The 23,663-nt window shown below is 38.2% G+C and overlaps 1 protein-coding gene across 4 annotated transcripts in view; it reads right to left on the bottom strand.

Moving 5' to 3' along the window:
- LOC131351237 (cilia- and flagella-associated protein 46) overlaps positions 1-23,663 on the bottom strand; it is a 60,180-nt gene that overhangs the window by 9,592 nt on the left and 26,925 nt on the right. For 2 of the 4 annotated variants that reach the window (XM_058386561.1, XM_058386563.1), the window contains 23 exons: positions 22,880-23,026; positions 20,745-20,893; positions 20,480-20,578; positions 19,205-19,274; positions 18,928-19,098; positions 18,595-18,795; positions 17,619-17,725; positions 17,319-17,501; positions 16,946-17,081; positions 15,989-16,186; positions 15,006-15,194; positions 14,052-14,168; positions 13,101-13,280; positions 12,694-12,864; positions 12,399-12,496; positions 11,242-11,318; positions 10,756-10,907; positions 10,024-10,127; positions 9,243-9,328; positions 7,998-8,150; positions 2,977-3,056; positions 2,520-2,571; positions 2,267-2,302 (listed from right to left, as the gene is read on the bottom strand). In XM_058386561.1, the coding sequence (XP_058242544.1) occupies positions 2,267-2,302; positions 2,520-2,571; positions 2,977-3,056; positions 7,998-8,150; positions 9,243-9,328; positions 10,024-10,127; positions 10,756-10,907; positions 11,242-11,318; positions 12,399-12,496; positions 12,694-12,864; positions 13,101-13,280; positions 14,052-14,168; positions 15,006-15,194; positions 15,989-16,186; positions 16,946-17,081; positions 17,319-17,501; positions 17,619-17,725; positions 18,595-18,795; positions 18,928-19,098; positions 19,205-19,274; positions 20,480-20,578; positions 20,745-20,893; positions 22,880-23,026 (2,956 nt within the window). Of the gene's footprint in view, positions 1-2,266; positions 2,366-2,519; positions 2,572-2,976; positions 3,057-7,997; positions 8,151-9,242; positions 9,329-10,023; positions 10,128-10,755; positions 10,908-11,241; positions 11,319-12,398; positions 12,497-12,693; positions 12,865-13,100; positions 13,281-14,051; positions 14,169-15,005; positions 15,195-15,988; positions 16,187-16,945; positions 17,082-17,318; positions 17,502-17,618; positions 17,726-18,594; positions 18,796-18,927; positions 19,099-19,204; positions 19,275-20,479; positions 20,579-20,744; positions 20,894-22,879; positions 23,027-23,663 lie in introns of all 4 variants that reach the window. The other 2 variants (XM_058386562.1, XR_009204353.1) reach the window with 2 other exon arrangements.

Here is a 23,663-nt window from a genome sequence, read left to right as displayed (position 1 = left end):
TGTCCAGGAAGTGGGCCGTGATGTGTGGTTTGATAGGAGCACCACATGATAGAAATTCATTGCAGTCCTCCAGTGCCTATTATGAATGTCCATCAGGATTGTGGTAGGATGTGTCTAGGGAATAAGGACCGGGGAGGAAGGATTCCTTAAAGATAAATGTAATTGTGTGGGATTTACAATGGTTTTGCCGCAGTTTATCTGACAAACATTCCATATGAAAGGAGGACTATAGATTGTTTTTGCTGTTAAAAATAACTACCAAAAATATCTCAAACCCATAGCCAATATCTGAGATGATCATATGCAGTAAGGTTAGCAGAACCAGAACCAGGACCCATAATCACACAAGCATACTTCTAGGAATTACTCCTATAAATCTCAGGAAGAGCAAGATTAATCCCCTGTCAGTAGGTACTCAGAGCAACTCTCAGGTCATTTCTGTGTCATGGAATATTTGCACACAGTTCAGCATTCAGATAAAAAAACTGGAATATCAGTGAGATACTGCAAAAGTTCAAATTTGTTGTCACTTATGTTGAATTTTCACAGACCGGTATTCACTTACTGGTCCATAAAACTTATTTAAATAGTTATATTATGTTCAGAAGGTCAATGGCATTTATTGCACAGTTTATATGGTCCTTGGCTGCAAAATGTTTTAGAATCTCTGACCTACAGCAACATTAACAATCCTGGAAACATGGCTACACTGATGTTTCTATTTCTCTATCACAAAAAAAATAATTTAAGCTTAAAAAGAAGGGCATGTGCTGTGTGATACCATTTACAAAACCTGAATGTTTTTGAACAATTAGACAGGAAATTCAGTAATGTATTATATTCATTAATATTTCAGCTTTCGCTCAACAGGACTGTCAAACTAATGACATCTGATTTCTAATAGAAATATTCTCATGCATGGAAGCATGTATTTCATCCTCTTTTACCTCATGAGGTTTATATTTTATGTACAATGGACATAAGTCCACACACCCCTGTTAAAAGGTGTTTGTGATGTAAAATAGATAAATCATTCAAGTACTTTTTTAGGAACAAATGAAAAAATAAAAAACTCACAATAACCTTGTTGCGTAAGTCTGCACACCCCCAAACTAATATATTGTATTTAATAACACCATCCAGTCTTTTTGGGTAGGATTCTATCAGCATTGGAACATTTTGACTTAGCAATATTTTCCCATTCTTTCTTGCAAAAACATTCTAGATCCATCAAGTTGTAAGGGCATCTTCTGTGTACAGTCTGCTTCAGGTCACACCATAGATTTTTACCTGGATTCAGGTCTGGGCTCTAGCTAGGTCATTCAAAAACATTGATCTTCTTTTGGTTAAGCCATTCTTTTGTTGAATTGGACATTTGCTTTGGATCATTGCTGTAATGAAATTCCTTTTCATCCTTAGCTTACACGCAGGTTTTGCACTAAAATCTACTGTATTTTCTAGCTTTCATGATTCCTTCCTCCTTGATAAAAGGTCTAGTTCCGGCTGCATAAACGTAGCCATAAAGTATGATGCTTCCACTACCATCAAAATCCTGTCATTTTAAGACGTGTGTTTATTTATTTTTTAATTGGATTATGAACAGAGAGACCTAAAGAACTGTTGATAAGTTAATCTGTCAGGAGAAATGTGTTTAACATTTACGGAATGGAGTCAAAGGAGTCAGTAACAGTCAGCAGATTTTCCAGCACAGGAAAAACATTGGTTTTCTGTAATATGGTAAGCTAATTTTTTTTTGTCTTTTTGTCAAAAGAAAGAAAAAAGCTGTTGATGACAGGATAGGTGTTTATATCTGTTAGTGTATTCTTTACAAAAGCTTCTGCAATTTACATATCACAAAAGAAAATGAAAATAAAAATTGATTATTGTTTATTCCTTATTTAATGTTAGTAAGGAATATGCTGTAAATAGAATCCAAGATATTGGTTGCCTTCTGTGGAGGTGGTTGGCGTGGTTGGGTAATTGGAAGGAATGGTAGTGGAAAGGATTGAAATGTGCTCTGTGTTTCAGTCAGCAGCAGCAAGGATTAAGTGGGGAGACATGAGCACCATAAGAGACAGAGCTAAGCAGCACAGAACCATGCGTGTGTGCTTGGGTTAACATCTTAGTACCTAGCAATAAAAAAACTGCTGGAAAAAAATAAATAGGGATGAAATATAAAGAGCCATTTTTGATTTTTCCTAAGCCTGCCAGCTGCCTCCTAATTTCCAAACCACCAAGTGCTATTGAAACATTAGAGTGTACTCACTGCTGTGTCCTCCATCATTATGTGGATAAACAATATCTGTGAACAACTGTTAAAGAAATGTAGGAACAGAAAGAAGAACCAATCTTCGTGGCGACCTGCCTGTGCATTAAAAAAAAAAAAAAAAAATCAATATTTTCACAGTAAAATCAAGAAATTATACGCTTGGGGATGATGGAGTGGGGGTGTCAAATGATGTACTTAAATGGCAACAAAAAGACATTATTCTCTCCTGCTTTATGCAAAAGAAGGATACATTTGAACTTGTGTGAATCCACTAAAAATGTGTGCGCAGGTAAGACCGGTGCCTACATGAGGAAAAAGAAAACGTGCACATTTCCCATCATTTTACATTAGAACTCTAACAACTTCATAGGATTAGTTACAGAATTAACTAGAGGATATAGTGAAAACTCTAGATACATACAGAAATGAGAAATGGAAAGAAAGTGCAAAAAAAATGAAAAGGGCATCTGAAAGAAAGCTGGACTGGTCAAAGAGAAAGAGAGGCAAAGTTATTTGAGTCCATCAGCCCATGCTGACAGAGGAGAAAAATGGCTTGGCCCCCAACCACATAGCATCATTAGGCAACTGATTGAAAGAAACTGAGTTGAAAGCAAAGGAAGGGTTAGTTAAATATCTGATAGCGGTGAGGACACATAAAAATAATATTACACTGCTTTGCCAGCCAAAGATTCATTTAGCCGACTCACCACTTTGATGGCTTTACTTTGATCCCCCTTTCCTTTAGCTGCCTTTGCACTTTTTCTCTCCTTTTTGTTGTCACTTTCAACTGTAATCAACAGGACACAGTGTTGGAACAGGATATCGCCACCTGACTGTGAACTTTAAACGACAGCACTGGCTTCATCTAAAACCAATAACAGTCATAAACTATCACTATTTCTCACACACTAAATGACCTTCAGTATCAGTGCCTGAGTAAAGGTTTGCTGCTCTGTGTGTTTAATGCCAACAGATTTTTAAAAAGGAATAAAAAAAATATATAGACGTTAATGTGCCAAAAATTTAAGTTCAATGGATTGCGGTCAAGGAGGAAAGGGAAGAGGAAAAAAGGACACAATATCAACATGACATGTTTCATTGCACACTGTTAACAATTAATCTTTTTAATGCAAAAATGGCTTTAATGTGTTGTGCAAATTAATACCGCTGCTAGCCTAAAACTTATAGCAACAGGTTAAATAAGTTCAAACTGTATGTTTATTTCATTAAGCAAATATCTATCTAATTGATACTTTCAACTTCTCCGTGTTCAGTTATGAATATTTACCCATTCAGCTTCATATAAATATTTCACTTAAATGTAATTTCAAGGCTTAGAGACTTTTAACAGTGTACCATTTCAGTATGTCCAGTCTTAGAGTCTATTCTTTAAACATACACTATATCGCCAAAAGTATTCGCTCACCCATCCAAATAATCAGAATCAGGTGTTCCAATCACTTCCATGGCCACAGATGTATAAAATCAAGCACCTAGGCATGCAGACTGTTTTTACAAACATTTGTGAAAGAATGGGTCGCTCTCAGGAGCTCAGTGAATTCCAGCGTGGAACTGTGATAGGATGCCACCTGTGTAACAAATCCAGTCGTGAAATTTACTCGCTCCTAAATATTCCACAGTCAACTGTCAGCTGTATTATAAGAACGTGGAAGTGTTTGGGAACAACAGCAACTCAGCCACGAAGTGGTAGGCCACGTAAACTGATGGAGCGGGGTCAGCGGATGCTGAGGCGCATAGTGCGAAGAGGTCGCCAACTTTCTGCAGAGTCAATCGCTACAGACCTCCAAACTTCATGTGGCCTTCAGATTAACTCAAGAACACTGCGCAGAGAGCTTCATGGAATGGGTTTCCATGGCCGAGCAGCTGCGTCCAAGCCATACATCACCAAGTGCAATGCAAAGCGTCGGATGCAGTGGTGTAAAGCACGCCACCACTGGACTCTAGAGCAGTGGAGACGCGTTCTCTGGAGGGACGAATCGCGCTTCTCCATCTGGCAATCTGGATGGACGAGTCTGGGTTTGGCGGTTGCCAGGAGAACGGTACTTGTCTGACTGCATTGTGCCAAGTGTAAAGTTTGGTGGAGGGGGGATTATGGTGTGGGGTTGTTTTTCAGGAGCTGGGCTTGGCCCCTTAGTTCCAGTGAAAGGAACTCTGAATGCTTCAGCATACCAAGACATTTTGGACAATTCCATGCTCCCAACTTTGTGGGAACAGTTTGGAGCTGGCCCCTTCCTCTTCCAACATGACTGTGCACCAGTGACCAAAGCAAGGTCCATAAAGACATGGATGACAGAGTCTGGTGTGGATGAACTTGACTGGCCTGCACAGAGTCCTGACCTCAACCCGATAGAACACCTTTGGGATGAATTAGAGCGGAGACTGAGAGCCAGGCCTTCTCGTCCAACATCAGTGTGTGACCTCACAAATGCGCTTCTGAAAGAATGGTCAAAAATTCCCATAAACACACTCCTAAACCTTGTGGACAGCCTTCCCAGAAGAGTTGAAGCCGTTATAGCTGCAAAGGGTGGACCGACGTCATATTGAACCCTATGGATTAGGAATGGGATGTCACTTAAGTTCATATGCGAGTCAAGGCAGGTGAGCAAATACTTTTGGCAATATAGTGTATATCATACAAAATTGATGGACTGGAATCCCATCCTCGGTGCATTTCAGGCTCACAATTGCTTAAGAGAAATGAATGTCAAATCAATTTTTTTTTTAAAATATACGATATGAAGGAAAAGCCTGTCAGAGGTTCATTTAAATGTGTCTAGCAGAACTTGTTCTATGTCTGGGCATTCCTTTACCTTATTATTTCAAAAAATAGAATTAATAAAGAAGTCTATTAAACATTTTTATACACAATTCAGAAGAAATCACAGAGTAGAACCAATATCTTAGTAGTATGTCACATGTTAGTAATGAAATCACATCATTCACAGAGAAACATAAATTAGAATGACGCCAACAACAATTAACTATAAACACAAACATTCAAGTTTAATTCCCTTGAAGTAGGAACTTCAATCCCTCTGACCATTACTCGCAGACGGTCAGCAGAGAATTTCCATCACACCCTAAAGAACTATTACAGATAAATTACTTAGAGAGGTGTAGAGCACCTTCTCCTCTTAACTGTGCTCTCCTGATCTATAGCAGGGGTATCCAATCTTGTCCAGAAAGGGCCACCGAGGGTGCTAGTTTTCATTCCAATCAAGCAGAAGCCACATCTAAGTGTACTGAAAGCCAAGATTAACTGATTAAACAAGTGGAATAATGTGTGGCTCCTGCTTGATTGGTATGAAAACCTGCACCCACACCAGCCCTTTGCGGATAAGATTGGACACCCTTGATCTAGTGTCCAAATCTAGTGTAAGAAAACCCAAGGACCTAAACAATGAATATTAAACCATGCCATGGTTAAAATCACATTTTATCCCTATTCTGTCTGATGTGAACATTAACTGAATTTTGTTTTTATGCCCTGTGCTGCTGCCACATGACAATCTGATTACATAACTGCATGTGGTGGAAACAGATCACATTGTTCATACAGCATGTGTCTGAAGCTTTGTAGCAGTTATTTTACTTCATTATTCATTATTGTGGTACAAAGTCAGTTATATTAGCCACCTCGAAATGTATTAAACTGGTTCCAAAAATTCTGCACTAATCATACTGTCATAACAAATAATTTCCATATCTTTCTTTTCCATCTCATCATTCCCATACATCGAAATACATATAAATTTACTTCAGATGGGAATGCAAACTGTGCTTCAGCAATTAAAAGGTAAAATAGATAAGGTAAAAAAGGTAAAAGATAAAATGGGAAAAAAAACATGCTGCTTCTGTTTGCAAATGCAAAATAAGGTTTTCAGAAATACTCAACCTCTGATGAATCAGAGCAAGCTTTACATGCCATACATGCAAACCTTTCTTCACTAATGCTACTAGCTTTTAATTTGTCAATTTACATGCACAAATGCACATGCACTGGAAAGAAATAAAGAATAAATTAATTGCATAACATCTATAACAGCCCCCCCAAGTCCTACGTGTACAGAAGGAAATTTTATGAATTTTAAATTAGATTATGAGGATGTAAATCCTGACTGTTTTTTATTAGATCACTGCTATTAGCATAGAATTTGTGTTAAGGGCTTCTGAATGAGGTGAAGAAATAGAGAGAGATTAACAAGCTTAAGACAGAAACACCTCAGGAAGAATTTAGACTTTCTTGTAATACTGTCTGATTTTTTCAACCAACAGCCATGACATTAAATGTTTCAGTAAGTTGTTAGCTAGGTCAGCAAGTTCTAAATACAGTGGCCTCCTACTGACCATTTTTATGACACTTCTACAGGGGTTGGACAATGAAACTGAAACACTGGCCAATTTAGTGTTGGAGGTTTCATGGCTAAATTTGACCAGCCTGGTGGCCAATCTTCATTGATTGCACATTCCACCAGTAAGAGCAGAGTGTGAAGATTTAATTAGCAGAGTAATAGCACAGTTTTGCTTAAAATATTGCAATGCACACAACATTATGGGTGACATATCAGAGTTCAAAAGAGGACAAATTGTTGGTGCACGTCTCACTGGCGCATCTGTGACTAAGACAGCAAGTCTTTGTGATGTATCAAGAGCCACGGTATCCAGAGTAATGTCAGCATACCACCAAGAAGGACGAACCACATCCAACAGGAGTAACTGTGGACGCAAGAGGAAGCTGTCTGAAAGGGATGTCCGGGTGCTAACCCGGACTGTATCCAAAAAACATAAAACCACAGCTGCCCAACTCACTGCAGAATTAAATGTGCACCTCAACTCTCCTGTTTCCACCAAAACTGTCCGTCGGGAGCTCCACAGGGTCAATGTACATGGCCAGGCTGCTATAGCCAAACCTTTGGTCACTCAACGGCCAAACGTCGGATTCAATGGTGCCAGCAGAAAAAATCTTGGGCTGTGGACAATGTGAAACATGTATTGTTCTCTGATGAGTCCACCTTCACTGTCTTTCCCACATCCGGGAGAGTTACGGTGTGGAGAAGCCCCAAAGAAGCATACCACCCAGACTGTTGCATGCCCAGAGTGAAGCATGGGGGTGGATCAGTGATGGTTTGGGCTGCAATATCATGGCATTCCCAAGGCCCAATACTTGTGCTAGATGGGCGCGTCACTGCCAAGGACTACCGAACCATTCTGGAGGACCATGTGCACCCAATGGTTCAAACATTGTATCCTGAAGGCGGTGCCGTGTATCAGGATGATAATGCACCAATACACACAGCAAGACTGGTGACAGAGTGGTTTGATGAACATGAAAGTGAAGTTGAACATCTCCCATGGCCCACAGTCACCAGATCTAAATATTATTGAGCCACTTTGGGGTGTTTTGGAGGAGCGAGTCAGGAAACGTTTTCCTCCACCAGCATCACGTAGTGACCTGGCCACTATTCTGCAAGAAGAATGGCTCAAAATCCCTCTGGCCACTGTGCAGGACTTGTATCTGTCATTCCCAAGATGAATTGAGGCTGTATTGGCCGCAAAAGGAGGCCCTACACCATACTAATAAATTATTGTGGTCTAAAACCAGGCGTTTCAGTTTCATTGTCCAATCCCTGTACATGAAATGCTTGAGATCTTTAGTAAAAAATAATATCCAAACCATTTTGACATGTGTGCTATGCTGCTGTTTTACCTTGCTTGTCTTTGTGGAGACGTGTGTGAAAGACCTGCAAGGAGAAATCCCGTGTGATGGAGCTGATTCCACTTCCCTGCAGAACAGCGAGAGCTTCTAATGGCAACTCCAGCAACATAGTGTCTGCTAACACCACTACACACTCGCCATGCTCTGTAAATAAAGCAAATATACACAGTCAATGAGTGTGCACAAATACACACATAAACAAACATCAGATAAACTGCATATCTCTATGACAAAAGCAGTATTTAAAGACAACTAGACAAAAGTTCAAATCAGATATCTCAGTGGTTTTGTTGTTAGACGAAAGTGGTAAAAAAATTTTTTGAGCTCTGAACTAATCGGTAACTGATGTCACCATTCAGTCCTGTTAGTTCTTAGTAAATTAGTTGTCCTGATCCTTAGTAAGCAAGGAATTTTATATAATTGGACTTTCATAAGTTAAATATCCCATTGGCAGTATTCAACACAATACTGACAACACAATTCCGATAATGCAGAAAACAATCAAAAACCTGTAAACGCAATTATAACGAGAGTCTTAAGGAAGTGTAAACTAAACAGATGAGTGCCTTCAATAAATGTTTATGCAAAATACATTTTTGTAGAATTTTGTAATTTCTTGAATTCTATACTGAAAAAAATTGTATATAAAGCTAAGCGGTATCAACATAATTCTTTGCTATTGAGCTATGGTTACTGAAACTAATAGATTTTTCGATGTCCAACCTCATTACAGTAAATCCTCACTTTCTTGCTTTCAGTTTCTGTCTGATGTGTATTAAATTCTTTTCATATTGCATAAATGCATTTGGAAGTTCCTGGCTGTGTAAATCAACTATAGGATGCACAGACAATGGACAGAGATTAGGTTGAAAGTGGATACTATATCACTTTTCTCTGAACTGTCATGCTCGCTTTAGCTCAGTAAACTAGAAGAAAAATGACCTTCTGAAGCTGATACACAGATGAACATTAATATGCCTTGCACATTAGAAAAGATGTTGCAAACTTACTGTGTGATCAGTAAATACCTACACAAAACATCCAATGATAAATCCATGCATGAAAGTGTTCATAAAAGGTATAATGAACCTTTAAATATTTCCTTTATATCTCATGTGGGATGGGCTGTGTTAGGATTGTGGCAGTTGGATAGAGCTGTGTTGCGAATGTGTTGGTTGGATTTGCTTTCTGGAAGCATGTGTGCAATTATGCAGTCAGGGCTAGTACTATGATTACCAGGCAAAGATTTATCTGTAGCCTCTTGTTCTTCTTTATCTTTGGGCCATGTTGCCTCATCAATGACTGTCGATTGATGGCAGCGACTGAGAGAGAAAGATAAGAAAGAATGGTGGGATCAGCAACAAAAAAAGCACAAATACACATGAAGAAGTAAACAGCAGTGAAAATGGGATTGTGAAAGGAGCAAGGAGGAACTGCTTTAGGAAATTTTGGATTTACTCAGGTCAAGTACCTGCTTATGTACCCACAGTCTCAAGTGTGTGTACATAAGTTTACTACGGATTGATGCAGAAGGTCTATGTTTTAATGGTGGTCTGGGATCGGAGTTAAGCTGTGTTTTCCTGATTTTTCTTCTGGGAACCCCAGAGTTTCTACACAAGTTGAAACGTGGATTTACAGAAATACACACATTACACACTGCCAAGCAACAGCATTGAACATAAAAGGACTATTTATTCCCATGTAAGTTTGCAACATGGAGCCACGATTCATCTGACAGCTGCAACAACTGATATTCAAATTGATTTGTTTTCACCCAAACAGAAGAACCAATAAGCAAAAGGCCTATCGTTAAGTACCAAAGGCACTTAATTTATTGTATTATCAATAAAGGTAAGAATCATGCATATAAAGTCTTCTGTATAATTTAGCTGCATTTATCAAAACTGAAACAGTTGAACAGAGCAAGCCTAACAAAACAAGCAATTAAAACAGCAGTTGAAAGCAGGTTCAGAGAACATTCAGCTTTCTGACTGTGTGTGTGTGTGTTTGTGCATACCTGACAAGGAAGTCGAACTGAGAGAGGATAGGATGCAGATAATTCTCCATTCCTTTAACTACAGTTTGAAAACACTCTTTTAACTCTTGGTCTGTGTTGTGTTTCTGTACAGAACAAAAGGTGAGTATGATTAAAGGATAAACATAGATATAGACTGAAGAATAAAAAAACAAGGCTGAGAACAGAGAGATAATGGTTATGATAGAAATAACATCTCATCACTTACATTAACAGCTCTAATGATTCATGTAGTGTGGATAGTTATGCAGTTTTTGCCCTCTTGCTTTTATGCACTAATATACTGGGTTTTAGAAAGCTTGATGATTACTTCATTAACATGAACACGGTTTCATTTACTTTAATGTCACTGCTTAGTAAGGGTGTACTCCATAATTATCTTTATGTATAAAATAGCTTTTACTCCACAGCACTGTTGAATTCTCATATCTGATTGACCAGAAGGTGTTGATTAATTTTTATCACAGCAACTTTGACAGTGGCATGGAAAATATATTATTCTACCATGTTTTATTTTTTACATACTATATTTTAATGAAATCTAATGCACTAATGGCCAAAATATAACTTGAAATTCTTCTTGAATATATTCACAAAATCCGAACAAGCAACAACAACAATTTTAAAGAAGTAACATCTTATTTTGTCTTGCTTAGAGTAAGCTACTCCACTGAGGAGGGACAGTACAATGTGTGTGTATGTGGGTGTGTGTACCAGCCATGTGTAATCCTCATTCTGGCCAGCATTTCTGACTTTTATCACGGATTGTGCAGCGAGTTGTCGGAAGCCTTGGGCTTGATCTCGGAGTTGGAGCAGAACAGAAGGCTGCACTCGGGCTTTGGTCACTCTGGAGCACACCAGCCCACCTGTAGTAGAACAAAAACTTTTCTCTTAAGAGGCATGCTAAACCAGTAAGGTCCAAGCAATAATAGATCCCACTGAGCCTTTCTTAGTTTCAAACACTGAGAATGAATCAGGACACTATTCTTATCCTGGATATTCAGCTCTCATATTGTATTCTCAGCACAACCTTGAACTGTGGCTTAGCAACACTGCAGTACAGGTCTTTTTTTTTTTTTTTTTTTACAAAGTATAAGATACACAAACCTTACAGATATCAATATCATCATATGTATGAACTGTACGTGTTACAGGAGATAAAAGAAGAAATCCATAAAGGAAGAGAGAAGACTTTATTACCTGCTGTCTGCATACTTTTAAATTTATGACTTTCAGTAGATTTTGCCTTTTCATAAAAAGCCCCATAGAGCACTGAACTGTACAAGAAAAAAAAAACAAAGAAATACAGAGATGCATAAAATGTAATTATCAGGTTTGTATTGGTTTGTATGAACTCATTATGTCTGTCAAAGTATCAAAATTTGAAGAGCACAATGGTTTCTACTTTGTATGCAATACCACATTTGTGAACATATAATGAGCTGTAATAACATGTCAGCAACCTGTGCATCACTAAGTAGCACTAAGAGCACCCTCTAGTGGTTTAACCATAATGCTTCAGAAAATGTGCTCTGTAAACCTACACAGCAAGTATCAAGTATGTGGCTTATCAAAGCATGCAAAGAACAAGTTCTAATTCTGTGCACAAGGACTGCCTGGATCCAAATTTGCATTTCACCTGTGTATGCAGAGATTGTGCATGTTCAATCACATTTACATAAAGAAACAAGATTACCATATATGCTAAACGACTTCCAAATAAAATGTTTTTTATGGCTACATGTGCACAATTTGGAAATATGGAAAAGCTATGATGGTGCAAAAACCCAGAAGTAAAAAGGACTTGAGTGTTGACAGTGATGCTGTGATACATGTTGACATTTTTACAGGTTAAGTTCCTGGGTAAGATCAACTAAATATAAATATATATATATATATATATATATATATATATATATATATATATATATATATATATATATATATATATATATATATATATATATATATATATATATACACACAAGTTTATTTTTCACTTCACCTGTCTGCACCTTTTTCTGAGCACCACAGTCAGCAGTTAATATCATTTATGCTTACATGATGGATAGTAAATGTGATAGAAGCTCCCAATAATCAGGATACCTGCGAATACACTTTTCTACCACTAGGGTATGCTGTATCAACATGGTCAGAATTAGTATGCGTTGTATACTAAGTAAATGTAAGTAAGTATGCATGGTTGATATACAAAAGTATGTGGCCACACAAGTAAAAATAAGAGCCCTGGTCTGGAAAAAGTAGACCTTAAATTTACCAAATGGCTTCAACTCTTTTTTTTCTAACATTTTATATTGCAGACTTCAACGTTTACTGATAACAAAGTTTGACATTACCAGTCTTTAGAATGTTGCAACAGCAGGATTTTGAGATTAGGTGGCAGTTCTCCCAGGAGGTTCAAGTGGTTAGGGTTTACAATCAGGTGCTGGTAGGCCTAAGATGGTCAAAAAATATAAACGGTGTAAGTAGCCCTAGTGAGGTGAAAGAGATTTGTGCATTGATGCACAATTTTGATTGTGCATTTTTGTCCCCAACTAATCATTCAGTTTATACTACCCCAGATTTAACCCGCACAGATTTGTTAAACTAGAGAATAGTTTTTTTCTAGTCTGAGGGTTAAAAGAGCAGAACCTGTGACAGTGTATGGAGTGAGTGGTCAGTGGCTGAAAGTAGGCTGTTGTGGCTGGGTAGAAAGAACTTCAGGCTTTTCTGTAGACCCAGAAGAGCAGCCACCTGAGAACGACTGCTGTCCCAACAGGCAGCATGTAACACTCTGGACATCTCAGTACAGCACACACAGCTCTGAGAGCAGTGGAGAGATAGGACAATCATTGACAAGTACTGTGTGAGCCCTATCCTATACTCCCAAAATAATGTATGTATAATGAAAATTATAGAAATATAAAGAAATAAAAGTAGTTGCACACTCTAATATGAATTGGCTCACTGGCAAAACCTTGATTATCTAAGCTGTTAAGTTTCTTTGCATTGGGTGATGTGTGTGACTCTTTTTATTCAACAGTAGGAGACACTCTAACCTGTAGCAACGCGAGGTACTGGCCTAAGGCATCGGGGTCATACTGGCAGTGAGACTCCAGCAGCTCCTCACAAACATCTGAGAGCAGCTCGGGTAGGTTTTGTTGCAGCCCAAGGCTCAAAGCCTCATATAGAGTTTCACTGGCTTGCGCCAACATTTGCTTCACTGACTTCCTGTTGTTCTGTAAGTCAGTACATGAAACAACTCGTGAGACCACTCAGCATGAAAAGTGGGTGTATGTATTTGTGTGACTATATTCTTACACTGACATCAACCACCAAACAGTCAGAAAATCAAAAAGTATTCATTTCTAATCATGATATATGACACAAAAGAACAATTTTGCTATGCTGAGAGCAAAGCTATCCATGTGATATGTTACAAGAGCTTTGTCTCAGAATTCTTTAGAGTACCTTTGTACAGAACAAATGACTTAATTAACCCGTCATTTATTCATTCACACCATGCCCAGCTAGCTCTGCTACTTATGTTAATTATAGATGTAAATGTAACATAACTGCACAAAAAAACATCAATATGGCATATCTACTTATACCACAACGTAGTTGATTGCTTTGATGTAATTGGTCAGAAGGTGCATTATGTCTTAAATGATAGGTTAATATTAATGTGTTTATTCTAATATGTTACTGTTTCTATAGTAACAGCTCATACACAGACTAATAGGCTAAATAATAAAAGAAGACAAAGCCTAACAAGAGAAAGGTTTAAATAAAATTTGTTTAACAAAGTAAAATCTATGTCCAGTGCTTTTGGTTAAGAAAATATTTACATTTAGCAGACAGTCAAAGCACACACACACACACACACACAGAAAGAAAGAGAGAGAGAGAGAGAGAGAGAGAGAGAGAGAGAGATGCTAGAGAGAATGTTGTTATATTTGTTTTGTTTTTGCACGTTTACACGTTATTTTCATTTGTGTGGTGACTACCTGCATTTCATCACTTTTAATTGCGTCCTCTCTCCATGTTATGCTGCCCTCCATTACTCCACTGGTCTCCTCTTTTTCATTCTCCTTTTCCTTTCTCTCTGCTTTGTTTTCTACCTGCTGGAGCAGAGGGACTTGACTGGGTAGTATGCATAGAGTTAATAGAGAAACATTAATGGGTACATCTGTGCATGTATCTTTGTTATAGGTGTGTATATCTTTGTACACTGATTCTGAGTATTGCCGTTTCATCATGTGTAGATGTTTGGTATATATACTCCAAGTGCAGCAATGACAAATTTTTAACTAACAAAAACACAAATAAAAAAAGAACAGACATAAGCACAATAATTCTCCTTAACTTCAAACTGTTAGACAATATTATTGTTCAATCCTATACCATAGTGTATTGTATTGTACTGTAAGGTTTTCCTATCCTGGAACTAGATTTGCTAATTTTACTCTTTTTCAGAGCCAAAAGAAAATATTTCATATTTCATAATATGTTGTTTTTAGCATTAAATACTGCTTTATGGCTCAAATGAAAGTACACACTCTGGAATTTGCAGTATTTCATAAGTATTTCTTTTTTTTCCCCACCTACGTTACCAGGTTTAAATGTTGTCATTTTATTGTGACAAATACACTGTTTTACTATCAAAAAAGCTTTCTGTCCATTTAATCTCTGTACCAAAGTTACTGTAGAAAAATAAGAATTGCTTTTCTAGCAGGCAGATCTGACCAACCAATTTTCCATCACCCTACTCACAAACAACTAAACAAAGAATCACAATACTCTATATACAGAAACAATGTCCTGACTAATTATATAACAAGACTTATATAATTCATTTGTTTATACATTCAGCCCGTTGCTATAAGAAAGGAACAGAATTACATATGTAGAAATCCTAAAAACTGCAGTGAAGTGGCCCTACAAAACTGGAATCTGTATACCATGAATGATTTGTCCCACATAGAGGTTGGGTAGAGTGGATCTCTCTGCAGAGCTAACAGCCTCAAGCACTTTCCCAGCATACCAAACGTCTGCATTCTGGTTTCAACACAATCCTTCATGAGAGACTGGACCACAGTCAGTTGGGTAAAGGTCAGCTGACCCACAGACTGCCCCATGGTTAGCCATTCCTGCAAAAAGAGACAGAAATGAATTAGTAAATCCCAGATCTGGTTTTGTTTCTGAACACCTGGATGATATATTAAAAAATATAAATGAAAACAGAAAAATATTTTACTGCAATGTTTAGGGACAATATGCAGTGATGAGAAAAATAATTTACACACTCCTTCAGTTCTCTTTTAATTTATTAGGGCCTAAATAACAAGAGTTTGATCCTCATAGACTTCTATAAACAAACAAAAAAAAAAACTAAATCAACATTCAGACACTTGGAATCCTTTTGCATGACTTGGTTTCGGCCTAGCTTAAGCTACTGGACAGATGTCCTCACATTTGTCTCAGGAAAATTCTGGCATAAAGTGGAGTTTATCATTGTGTCAATGACTGCAAGTTTGCCTGTGGCTGCAAAGCAAGCCCAAATCATCACATCTATCCACCTCTGACTTTTATGTGGCAGCAATGCAATGCAGAAATCTATGGAGAGATCGGCCAGTGGATACTTCTTCAATATAACTTCTGTTGATTGTGAAGGTTATATTGTCTGTTGAATCATGACCCAAGGTCACCCAGGGTTAAAGGTCTAATAAACAGATAACAAAGGAAATTCTTCTTTTTTGGTTTTGTTAGTGAGTTATTAAATATTGTGGTACATACTGGGTATACAGGTATTGTGATATGTTTTCCATATTGCTCATATTGAACTGCCTTTTTGCAGATGTATGAATAAAACGACTCTTGCATTTCTACTCTATGTAGGAGTAATTTGGTGGTGCTTCGAGTCAGAGATATGTTTTTCTCTCACCCTCTGTAGAGCATTAAAGTCTGAGCTGCTCCTCATATAGTCATCCACAGCTCGCTCAGTGGAACTCATTTTGCTCCGGATTGTTGCTTGGACCTTCTCCTCTTCACACAGCATCTCCAGCATCAACAAACCAAGGTCAGCCAGAGCTAGCCTAAAATGCGCTGACACGCGCATGGCAGGTAGCCTACACCACCCACCCTGGTTACACACACACACACACACAGTATGCTTACTGCATTCCATCCTTTAAAGTGAAAATTGAAAAACAGAAGGTCATAAAGGACTTGTCCTATCTAAAAGAAAATGTCCCTGAGGGAACTGGGGCCTCCTGCAATATTGGAAGTCATAAAAGATTCAACAGACTGAGAATATGAGAAAAAGTGGGTCAGTGAACAAATTAATGTAATCTTTCTTAGAATCCAAAATTTAGTATAAAAGAAATAGAATCCACCTGGTAAGAAATCAGAGAACAGCACCTCTCTATGGCCCACTGCAAACTGTTTAAGTCATTCCCTAACCATTCATTTTGTATAATTGTCAGGGGCAGAATGCAGACCCAAGGCATATTTTGATCAGTGCTACAGTAAAGGTCACGTGTGGAGCTCTCTCACATTCTTCTGTACAATACTTGCAATAACGGTGATATTAAACACATCAAACAATATTAGGAAATGTGGAAACTGGTCCATGAATGCTGCATTTGCTCGGGGAACCAGCACCACCTGCTGCCAGGGAGAGAACTACAGAAGTGCTATATAAATTTTAATGTCATTTGGATTTTCAACATTGCCAGATTTGTTGTAATAGACCAAAGTTATATAAATTATATCATCTATAAAATGCAGTTTACTTTATCTGTTCAAAATTTCTCTTGCTGGAAATCTAAATAAGTCAAATGAGTCTAGTCAACTATTGCTTACTGTCCCCTTTTGTATGCACACAATATAAAATGAGTACCTCCTGAGTTGGGAGATGCCTGAGGCAATTGGAAAGTACTTCCTCCTGAAGGGATACAGCCTGCTGTGTGAGTGAGAGGGCATCAAGCAAGTGCTGCTGTTTCTCTTCTTTTATGGAAGTGAGCATGGCCAGCATTCTTTACAAAAAAAAAAAGCAGGTTAATCAAGCCAGATTAATGTTTCCTGAAATATTTATAAGGTACATTTGGAAAAATAATGAAACAATTCTACACATGTAAAAGGTATCTTTTGCAGGGCGGGTTAGTGCCAGAAAATACCATGTCCATTTGTCCATGAACCCTGAGCTAGAGCATATGGTGCTTCATTCAAAAAGCTTAAAAGACCAGTGTATGGATCAAAGGTGTGTGTTCTACCTCAGAGTGTTTGCCTGCTCTAGGGCTGTCTCTGCAGCATGGGTCTTGTAGCCATGCAGGCATAATGTTGCTGCACTGTCTTTCAGAGTGTCACACACTGCATTCAGCTTCTTCACTGTCTCAGCACTTACACTAGGACCAGGACAAGTGACCCTCAGTGACTGGCGACACAGAACTGCACCTCTATGACAGAACATACTTGAATGTCATTTTTGTTTATTTATAAATAATATAAAAATATATAAATAAATTCAATTAAAAACACACCAAACATAGACTGATATATATTTGAACCCTTACAAAGCCTGAAGTGATGCAATATAAAAGTGGAGGGCTGGGGCTCGATTTGTTTTTTGCTCCAGAGCAGATCTAAAGAGTCTGATGGCTGCGTCTGTATTCTGGCACACCTGTAGAGCAGAAACAGAGCAAACAGCACTTCCAAAAACATGAATGTCATGTGGTAACAAACAACCATGAGATTCCAAAGTAACAATTGTGATTTTGCCCTTTCCAAAATTCCCCTGTGTGCCAGTACGGATCCATCAAATGTAAATTGGACAACATTTTCAGCTACTCTGCAGTGGTGGTACCGTTCATTACACTCGAAAACAAAAATCTGGCTGGAAATTATTCATAATGACCCTGGACAGAATATTAAGAAATTCACCCAGTTTGTACTGCTGGAGTGATGTGGACTGGTGTGTGGGAAAGCATTAGCAGCAGGGATCGATCTAAATTTATATCTATATCTAGATATTTGTGAAGCTGTTTTGTATTGTTTTCATTATTAAAAGCATCATATAAATAAAATATTGAATTTTATGTTGCACAATTGTTCTCTGGATTATTGTTGCAGTTTATGTAAGTGTTTGATTTAAAAAGTCAATATATTGCATATGTAGTACCTCTGCAACAAAAAATAACTTGTTTGATATACATGTAAGTAAAATAATTAAATCACCCATCAATCACCCAACTGATTAAATCAGTGTGTATCCACAGACTAAGTGGGTTTTTTTCACCCAGCAGAGGGTGCTCCAGCTTTATCCTACAGCTGTACCTGGATTTCTCATAAACCAAAGATGGGACAGGAATTTCAGTCTAGTAAATAAGTGAAAAAATTTACTTAATATTTACATAATACTCAATAAGACATATTCTCGAGAAAACAAAAATGCAGAACAGGTTTTAAAACTAAAGCAGGATGTGGAATTTGCTCATTTAGGTGACCTATCATCATAGCACTGTTATGTATGCAGAAATTAAAGAAGTGAACCTGTGTGTAAATGTCATCTCCATCAAGCTGTGCTGTGGTGTTCAAGAGGCTCTCAGTGAGGTTATACCAGAATTCCTCATTCCCGCCAATCTCCTGAGCCTGCTCCAGTAAAGCAAGAGCCTGGCCATACTGCTGTTCTTGATTAGCCAAGACAGCCAGCAGGTGAAAACTCTTAGCCAATGTGGTTTGGTCTCCAAGTTCCTGGAATACACAAATAGGATTTTATTCATAATTTATTAATATAGAGGAAACATGTGAACAGTCGACTGCTGCTTAACTTGAACTAATGACATAATTCTAACTCCACACACTTCCAAGTGTGTCCTCTCTCACCTTGGCCACCAGGTGAGCCTCAGCTAACAGTCTTCTAGCAGGCTGGTAGATGCCCATACTGATGCACACAGCAGCTTTGTCCAGCCACAGCTCCTGCACAATGCATCTACTCAACCTCGTCCTGGACATACTGTCTTCAGCTACTCCCCACACACTGCAAGGAGGTGCCATCTAAGCAGTCAAGACACGTTAATTATCAGTTTCCATATAGATGTCACAGAAAGGCGAAAAATATCAAAGCTTTTGATATTTGCTGTAATGCCCTTAACAAACTAACCTCCTGCATCTTATTGACTTGATCCACTGTATGAAGTCTTTCCCTTTCAAGAGCAACTGTCTTTCGGTATCTAAAAGGGCAAAAAATATTGACTCTTAATGTAAAGGGACATATTACTCAAGATTAATTAAGGTCATTGGGAATAATTCCCAACAAATAGACAGAGAATAGGTGATGATTTTATTTGTCACATACCCATTACAGCACACACAAATTATTTTCTGCACACATACCAGCTTGTTAGGGAGCTTGGGAAAGAGCACAGGATCTGACCCCAAATTGTGTTATGGCTACACCTTAAAATAAATGACATCATTTTTTCTTGGAATTTTTGTTTTAAAAGCTTTCTACAGTGTAGACTGTAAATAATTCCCTCCTACATACATTTGTTGTTCATTTTTACCTTCTTTTAACACTACTGAAGGCACTACCAAAAAGTAAATATAGAGCTAGCCTGAACCACTCTTTACAATGGTTATCATGATTACATAGAATCATTAAATCACATAGAGCATCGCTTTCGAGCTGTGACTACACATGCTTTCCGTTCAACAGTAACTTTAATGTGGCCAAAGCTGTTGTTCTTTCGGCTGCTCCCTGTTTGGGGTCGCCACAGCAGATCATTCGGTCCGCATGTTTTGATGCCCAGATGCCCTTCCTGACGCAACCCTCCCATTTAATCTGGGCTTGGGACCGGCACTGAGAGTTAACTCTTCAGTGGCTGGGTTAGCTCCCTGCCAGGGAATCGGACCCGGGCTGTGGCAATGAGAGAGTGGGATCCTGCCGCTGGACCACCAGGAGGCTGCTCTAACCAAAGTATAAGTTTAAAATATTTCCCACCTACATGTTTCTGCAGAAGTCGGCTCATGATCCACCCAACTGATTTGTTAAAACTCTCTCTAAATGTACGCCTACTGTATTGGTTGTAACTAAATTTAAAAATGCCAGAAATATTCAATAAACCTCACTTTCAAAAAACAATATCATATTACTGTCATTTCTGAGAGGCGCACACAATCTATGTATTTTCTGATATGCTGGTCTTGTATTACTGATGAGAAAGTTAAAAAGGGACTGACAAATTGTGTATATTTAAAGATCAGACCATCACTATTGTCAAAAGGTGGCCTGCCTTCTCTGGCCCAAATCCATTCAACATGTTTCCAGTTACAGTACAGTTAGATATATAGAATCTCTAAAAAATTATAACATATTGAATACTGTCCCCATGAAGACCTATGGAAATACATATGGGTGACAATACATGTCTCTTACAACATCTGCTCATCCTCAGGAATATGAACAAAACTCAGTAGTGCTTCTTTATAGGGTGATGAAGAGTCAAGCCCCAGTTCACAACATGTCTTCACTATCCTGGAAACAATGAGAGAAACGTTTGCTCAGTAGTTACACAGTCATAATACCTCAGAGAAACACATTAAATCAGAGATACATTCAGAGTTCAGAAGTTAGGAGTTCAGAGTGAAGTGAAGTGTAAGCAGGATGTTCAGCCATGTATAGAGCTGTCAGTGCTGCATACCTAAGGCGGTAAAGGTCAGAATGGCTCTTGCTGAGAAAGAGATCATGAGCAATGACCTCAGCCAGGTGCAAAGGAGGTAGGGTCAGCAGAGTCAGAGAGATGGATTCCAACTCTTTCACCAGGACGTCTAGATAGAACAGAGTTCGGCTCTAGAAGGACAAAAAAGATAGATTAAAAAAACATAAGGGATAAAATTAATAAAGAGAACAATAAAATAGAGCCATATATTTTTAGGTAAAGCTATGTACTAGGGGTGCCACAATACTCAATATAATATACAATATATATAATTCGGTACGACCTCCACGGTTCAATACACGTATGTGAACCGCGTTTTTTTCGGTTTCTCATTTAAATAATTTCCATGCATTTTATTACTCTCTCAACTGGCTGACTGTGTTTGCCTGTACTGACTGTATGTCTACGTGCTGACACAGACATGCCTCCCTGCGAGTAAATATCCAATCAGTGAGCGCTAAAGTTAGCACAGCTTAAACATGCTTGCAATGCTGGAGTCTGATTTCACACTCTAACCATGGCGAGCGGTAAAGTGAGACAGAAATACGAGGAAGCACCGCCGCCTTTCAAATCTGTGGTGTGGGGACATTCTGGATTTGTTGACTATGATGCCGATGAAACAAAAACGTTAAACAAAAAATAATTGTGTGCAAGCACTGTTACACACAAGTTACATACTCAAATGGAAATACTTCCAACATGACCACACATCTGCAGTGCCATCACCCAGAGATATCACTGTCTGGAAGCAGGATGGCAGAGCAGTTAACACAGGCATCCAAAAAGCAACGGTCCCTAGCTAATTCCTTCCAGTATTCATACCTAACTGGTTCCGAGAGAAAGATTTGCAGCCGTTTTCGGTGATGGGTGATGTGGGTTTTCGACACCTTAACAAAGTGCTCCACCCGCTTTACACACTACCGCCACGTCCTTTTTTTTTTTAGCACTGAGGTCATTCCTGACCTCTACAAAATGATGCGCAACAACATTGAAAACGAATTAGCTAAAGCACAAAGCCTTGCTCTATTTATCTAACAGATAATTGGACCTCGTGGGAAACAGAGAGCTATCTCATGGTGGCTGTTCATTACATAGCGGATTGGGAAATAAAGAGCGCTGTACTCCAAACCCGTCCCCTGTAAGAAAGTCATACAAGAGCTAATTTGGCAGAAGAGTTAATAAATGCATTGAATATTATACATGCAATTCATGAAGCTAACGTGCTGTGAGCTGCCCGTGTTCATTTTTTATATATCTTTATTTTTTATATCTCACTATTTTCAGTACAATGTGTACAAGTTGATTTTTGCATTTAAGTAAAATAAAGAGAATTGCAAGTAAAACCAGTTTTTTTTTCTTCTTAACATCTTACTGTTCCTGTCACCTAAACAAAGAATAATAAAAAAAACACTTTAATTTGCCAAGCCACCCGAACCGAACCGAAAACCTTTGGTGAAAACAGAGGTATGTACTGAACCGTGGGTTAACTGTATTGTTGCATCCCTACTATGTACACTACTTATTAACACTATTAAAACCACTACAGTATTCCAATTTGTTTAAAAGCTTACCATGAAAAAAGTCAAGTCATCATAAAGTGACCTTAGACATGTTATAATTGTTCTATTAGTTATTGTTGTATACTACATAAATTATTCCTTGGAGGCTAGAAACAATGCTTTGAAAACAATAAGCTTCCCTGCTACTTTCCATTATTCATGAGGAAGTGAGCAAGAATAAGTTGGCATAAAACTTAAAATCTTTTAAAATTTACCAGTTGCCAACACTTTAAATTCCATGCTAGTTGACATGTTCACATAACAGAAATGCCTTTTTTCCTCTGGATAATTTTATTTCATTAAACTCATTTCAGAAGATCGATTGCATGGGTTCCTGTCTTTAATTCTGAGTAGAGTAAAACAGCGTTCAATTTCATGCTCAGTGGGCATAAAGGTCAATATTACTATTTCATCCACAAACGAGCTAAATGAGACCCAGAGCATAAGCTTGATAAAAGACCTCAAGATCTCAAAAGTAAAATTCTAAAAAAGTAAAAAGACTGACCAGTGATTCACACAGTGCAGAGTGTGAGTGATCCCTCATGGAGAATCACTGACCTGCATGCTGATGCTGTAGCTGTTGATGGAGCAAGGGCCACGGTCATGTTTGAAAGCCTGTCGAAACTCTTCAGGGCACTCAAACTGGGCCCATTTCTCTAAGCTCAGCTGAAAAGAAGTGTCCAAACCTGGGACCTTGGGCTTCTTCTGAAAAGTTAAGGAATAAACCGTAAAGATGAATATCTGTGGTTTGGTATACAGTTTGGCATGTTTATAATCAGGTATATCAGTCATGTATACCTCCTGGAAGTACCATATTAGCAAAAGTTTGTAGACACCTCACCATTACACCCATATGTGTATGTTTAACATTCAATTTCAAATTTCTTTCTCAGTTTTATGTTATTATAATGGTCACTCTTTCCAGTGGATCTTGAAATGTGGCTGTGTGGATTTGCCCATTCAGGCATAAAAGCATTAGCAAAGTCATTTTCTGTGGGCAGGTGAAGAGGCCTGGGGTACAGTCAGTGTTCCAAGTGATCTCAAATGTGTTCAGTGGGGGTGAGGTCACTAGTCAGACTTACACCTGGGAATCATTTCAGATATGTATACATAAATATATACATACAGACATTATAAACATATACTACAGACTTTCATGATACTAAATATATAGTATGGGCTTTCAGTTGTTAATTCTGTGCTGTTAGCCACGACGTTGTACGTTGTTTCCCTATTTTTGCAGTTTTCGATTCTTTCTAATTAATTCGCTTTTTGCCTTTTGCACGTTGCCTTGAATTACCATTTGCCTTGTTGACCCTGGATTACCTTGACATCAATTTGG

This window comes from Hemibagrus wyckioides, linkage group LG03 (assembly GCF_019097595.1).
Source record: "Hemibagrus wyckioides isolate EC202008001 linkage group LG03, SWU_Hwy_1.0, whole genome shotgun sequence".
In the NCBI taxonomy this organism is placed as follows: domain Eukaryota; kingdom Metazoa; phylum Chordata; class Actinopteri; order Siluriformes; family Bagridae; genus Hemibagrus; species Hemibagrus wyckioides.
The sequence above is the reverse complement of the archived record's forward strand: the minus strand, read 5'-3'. Positions and strand labels throughout refer to the sequence as shown.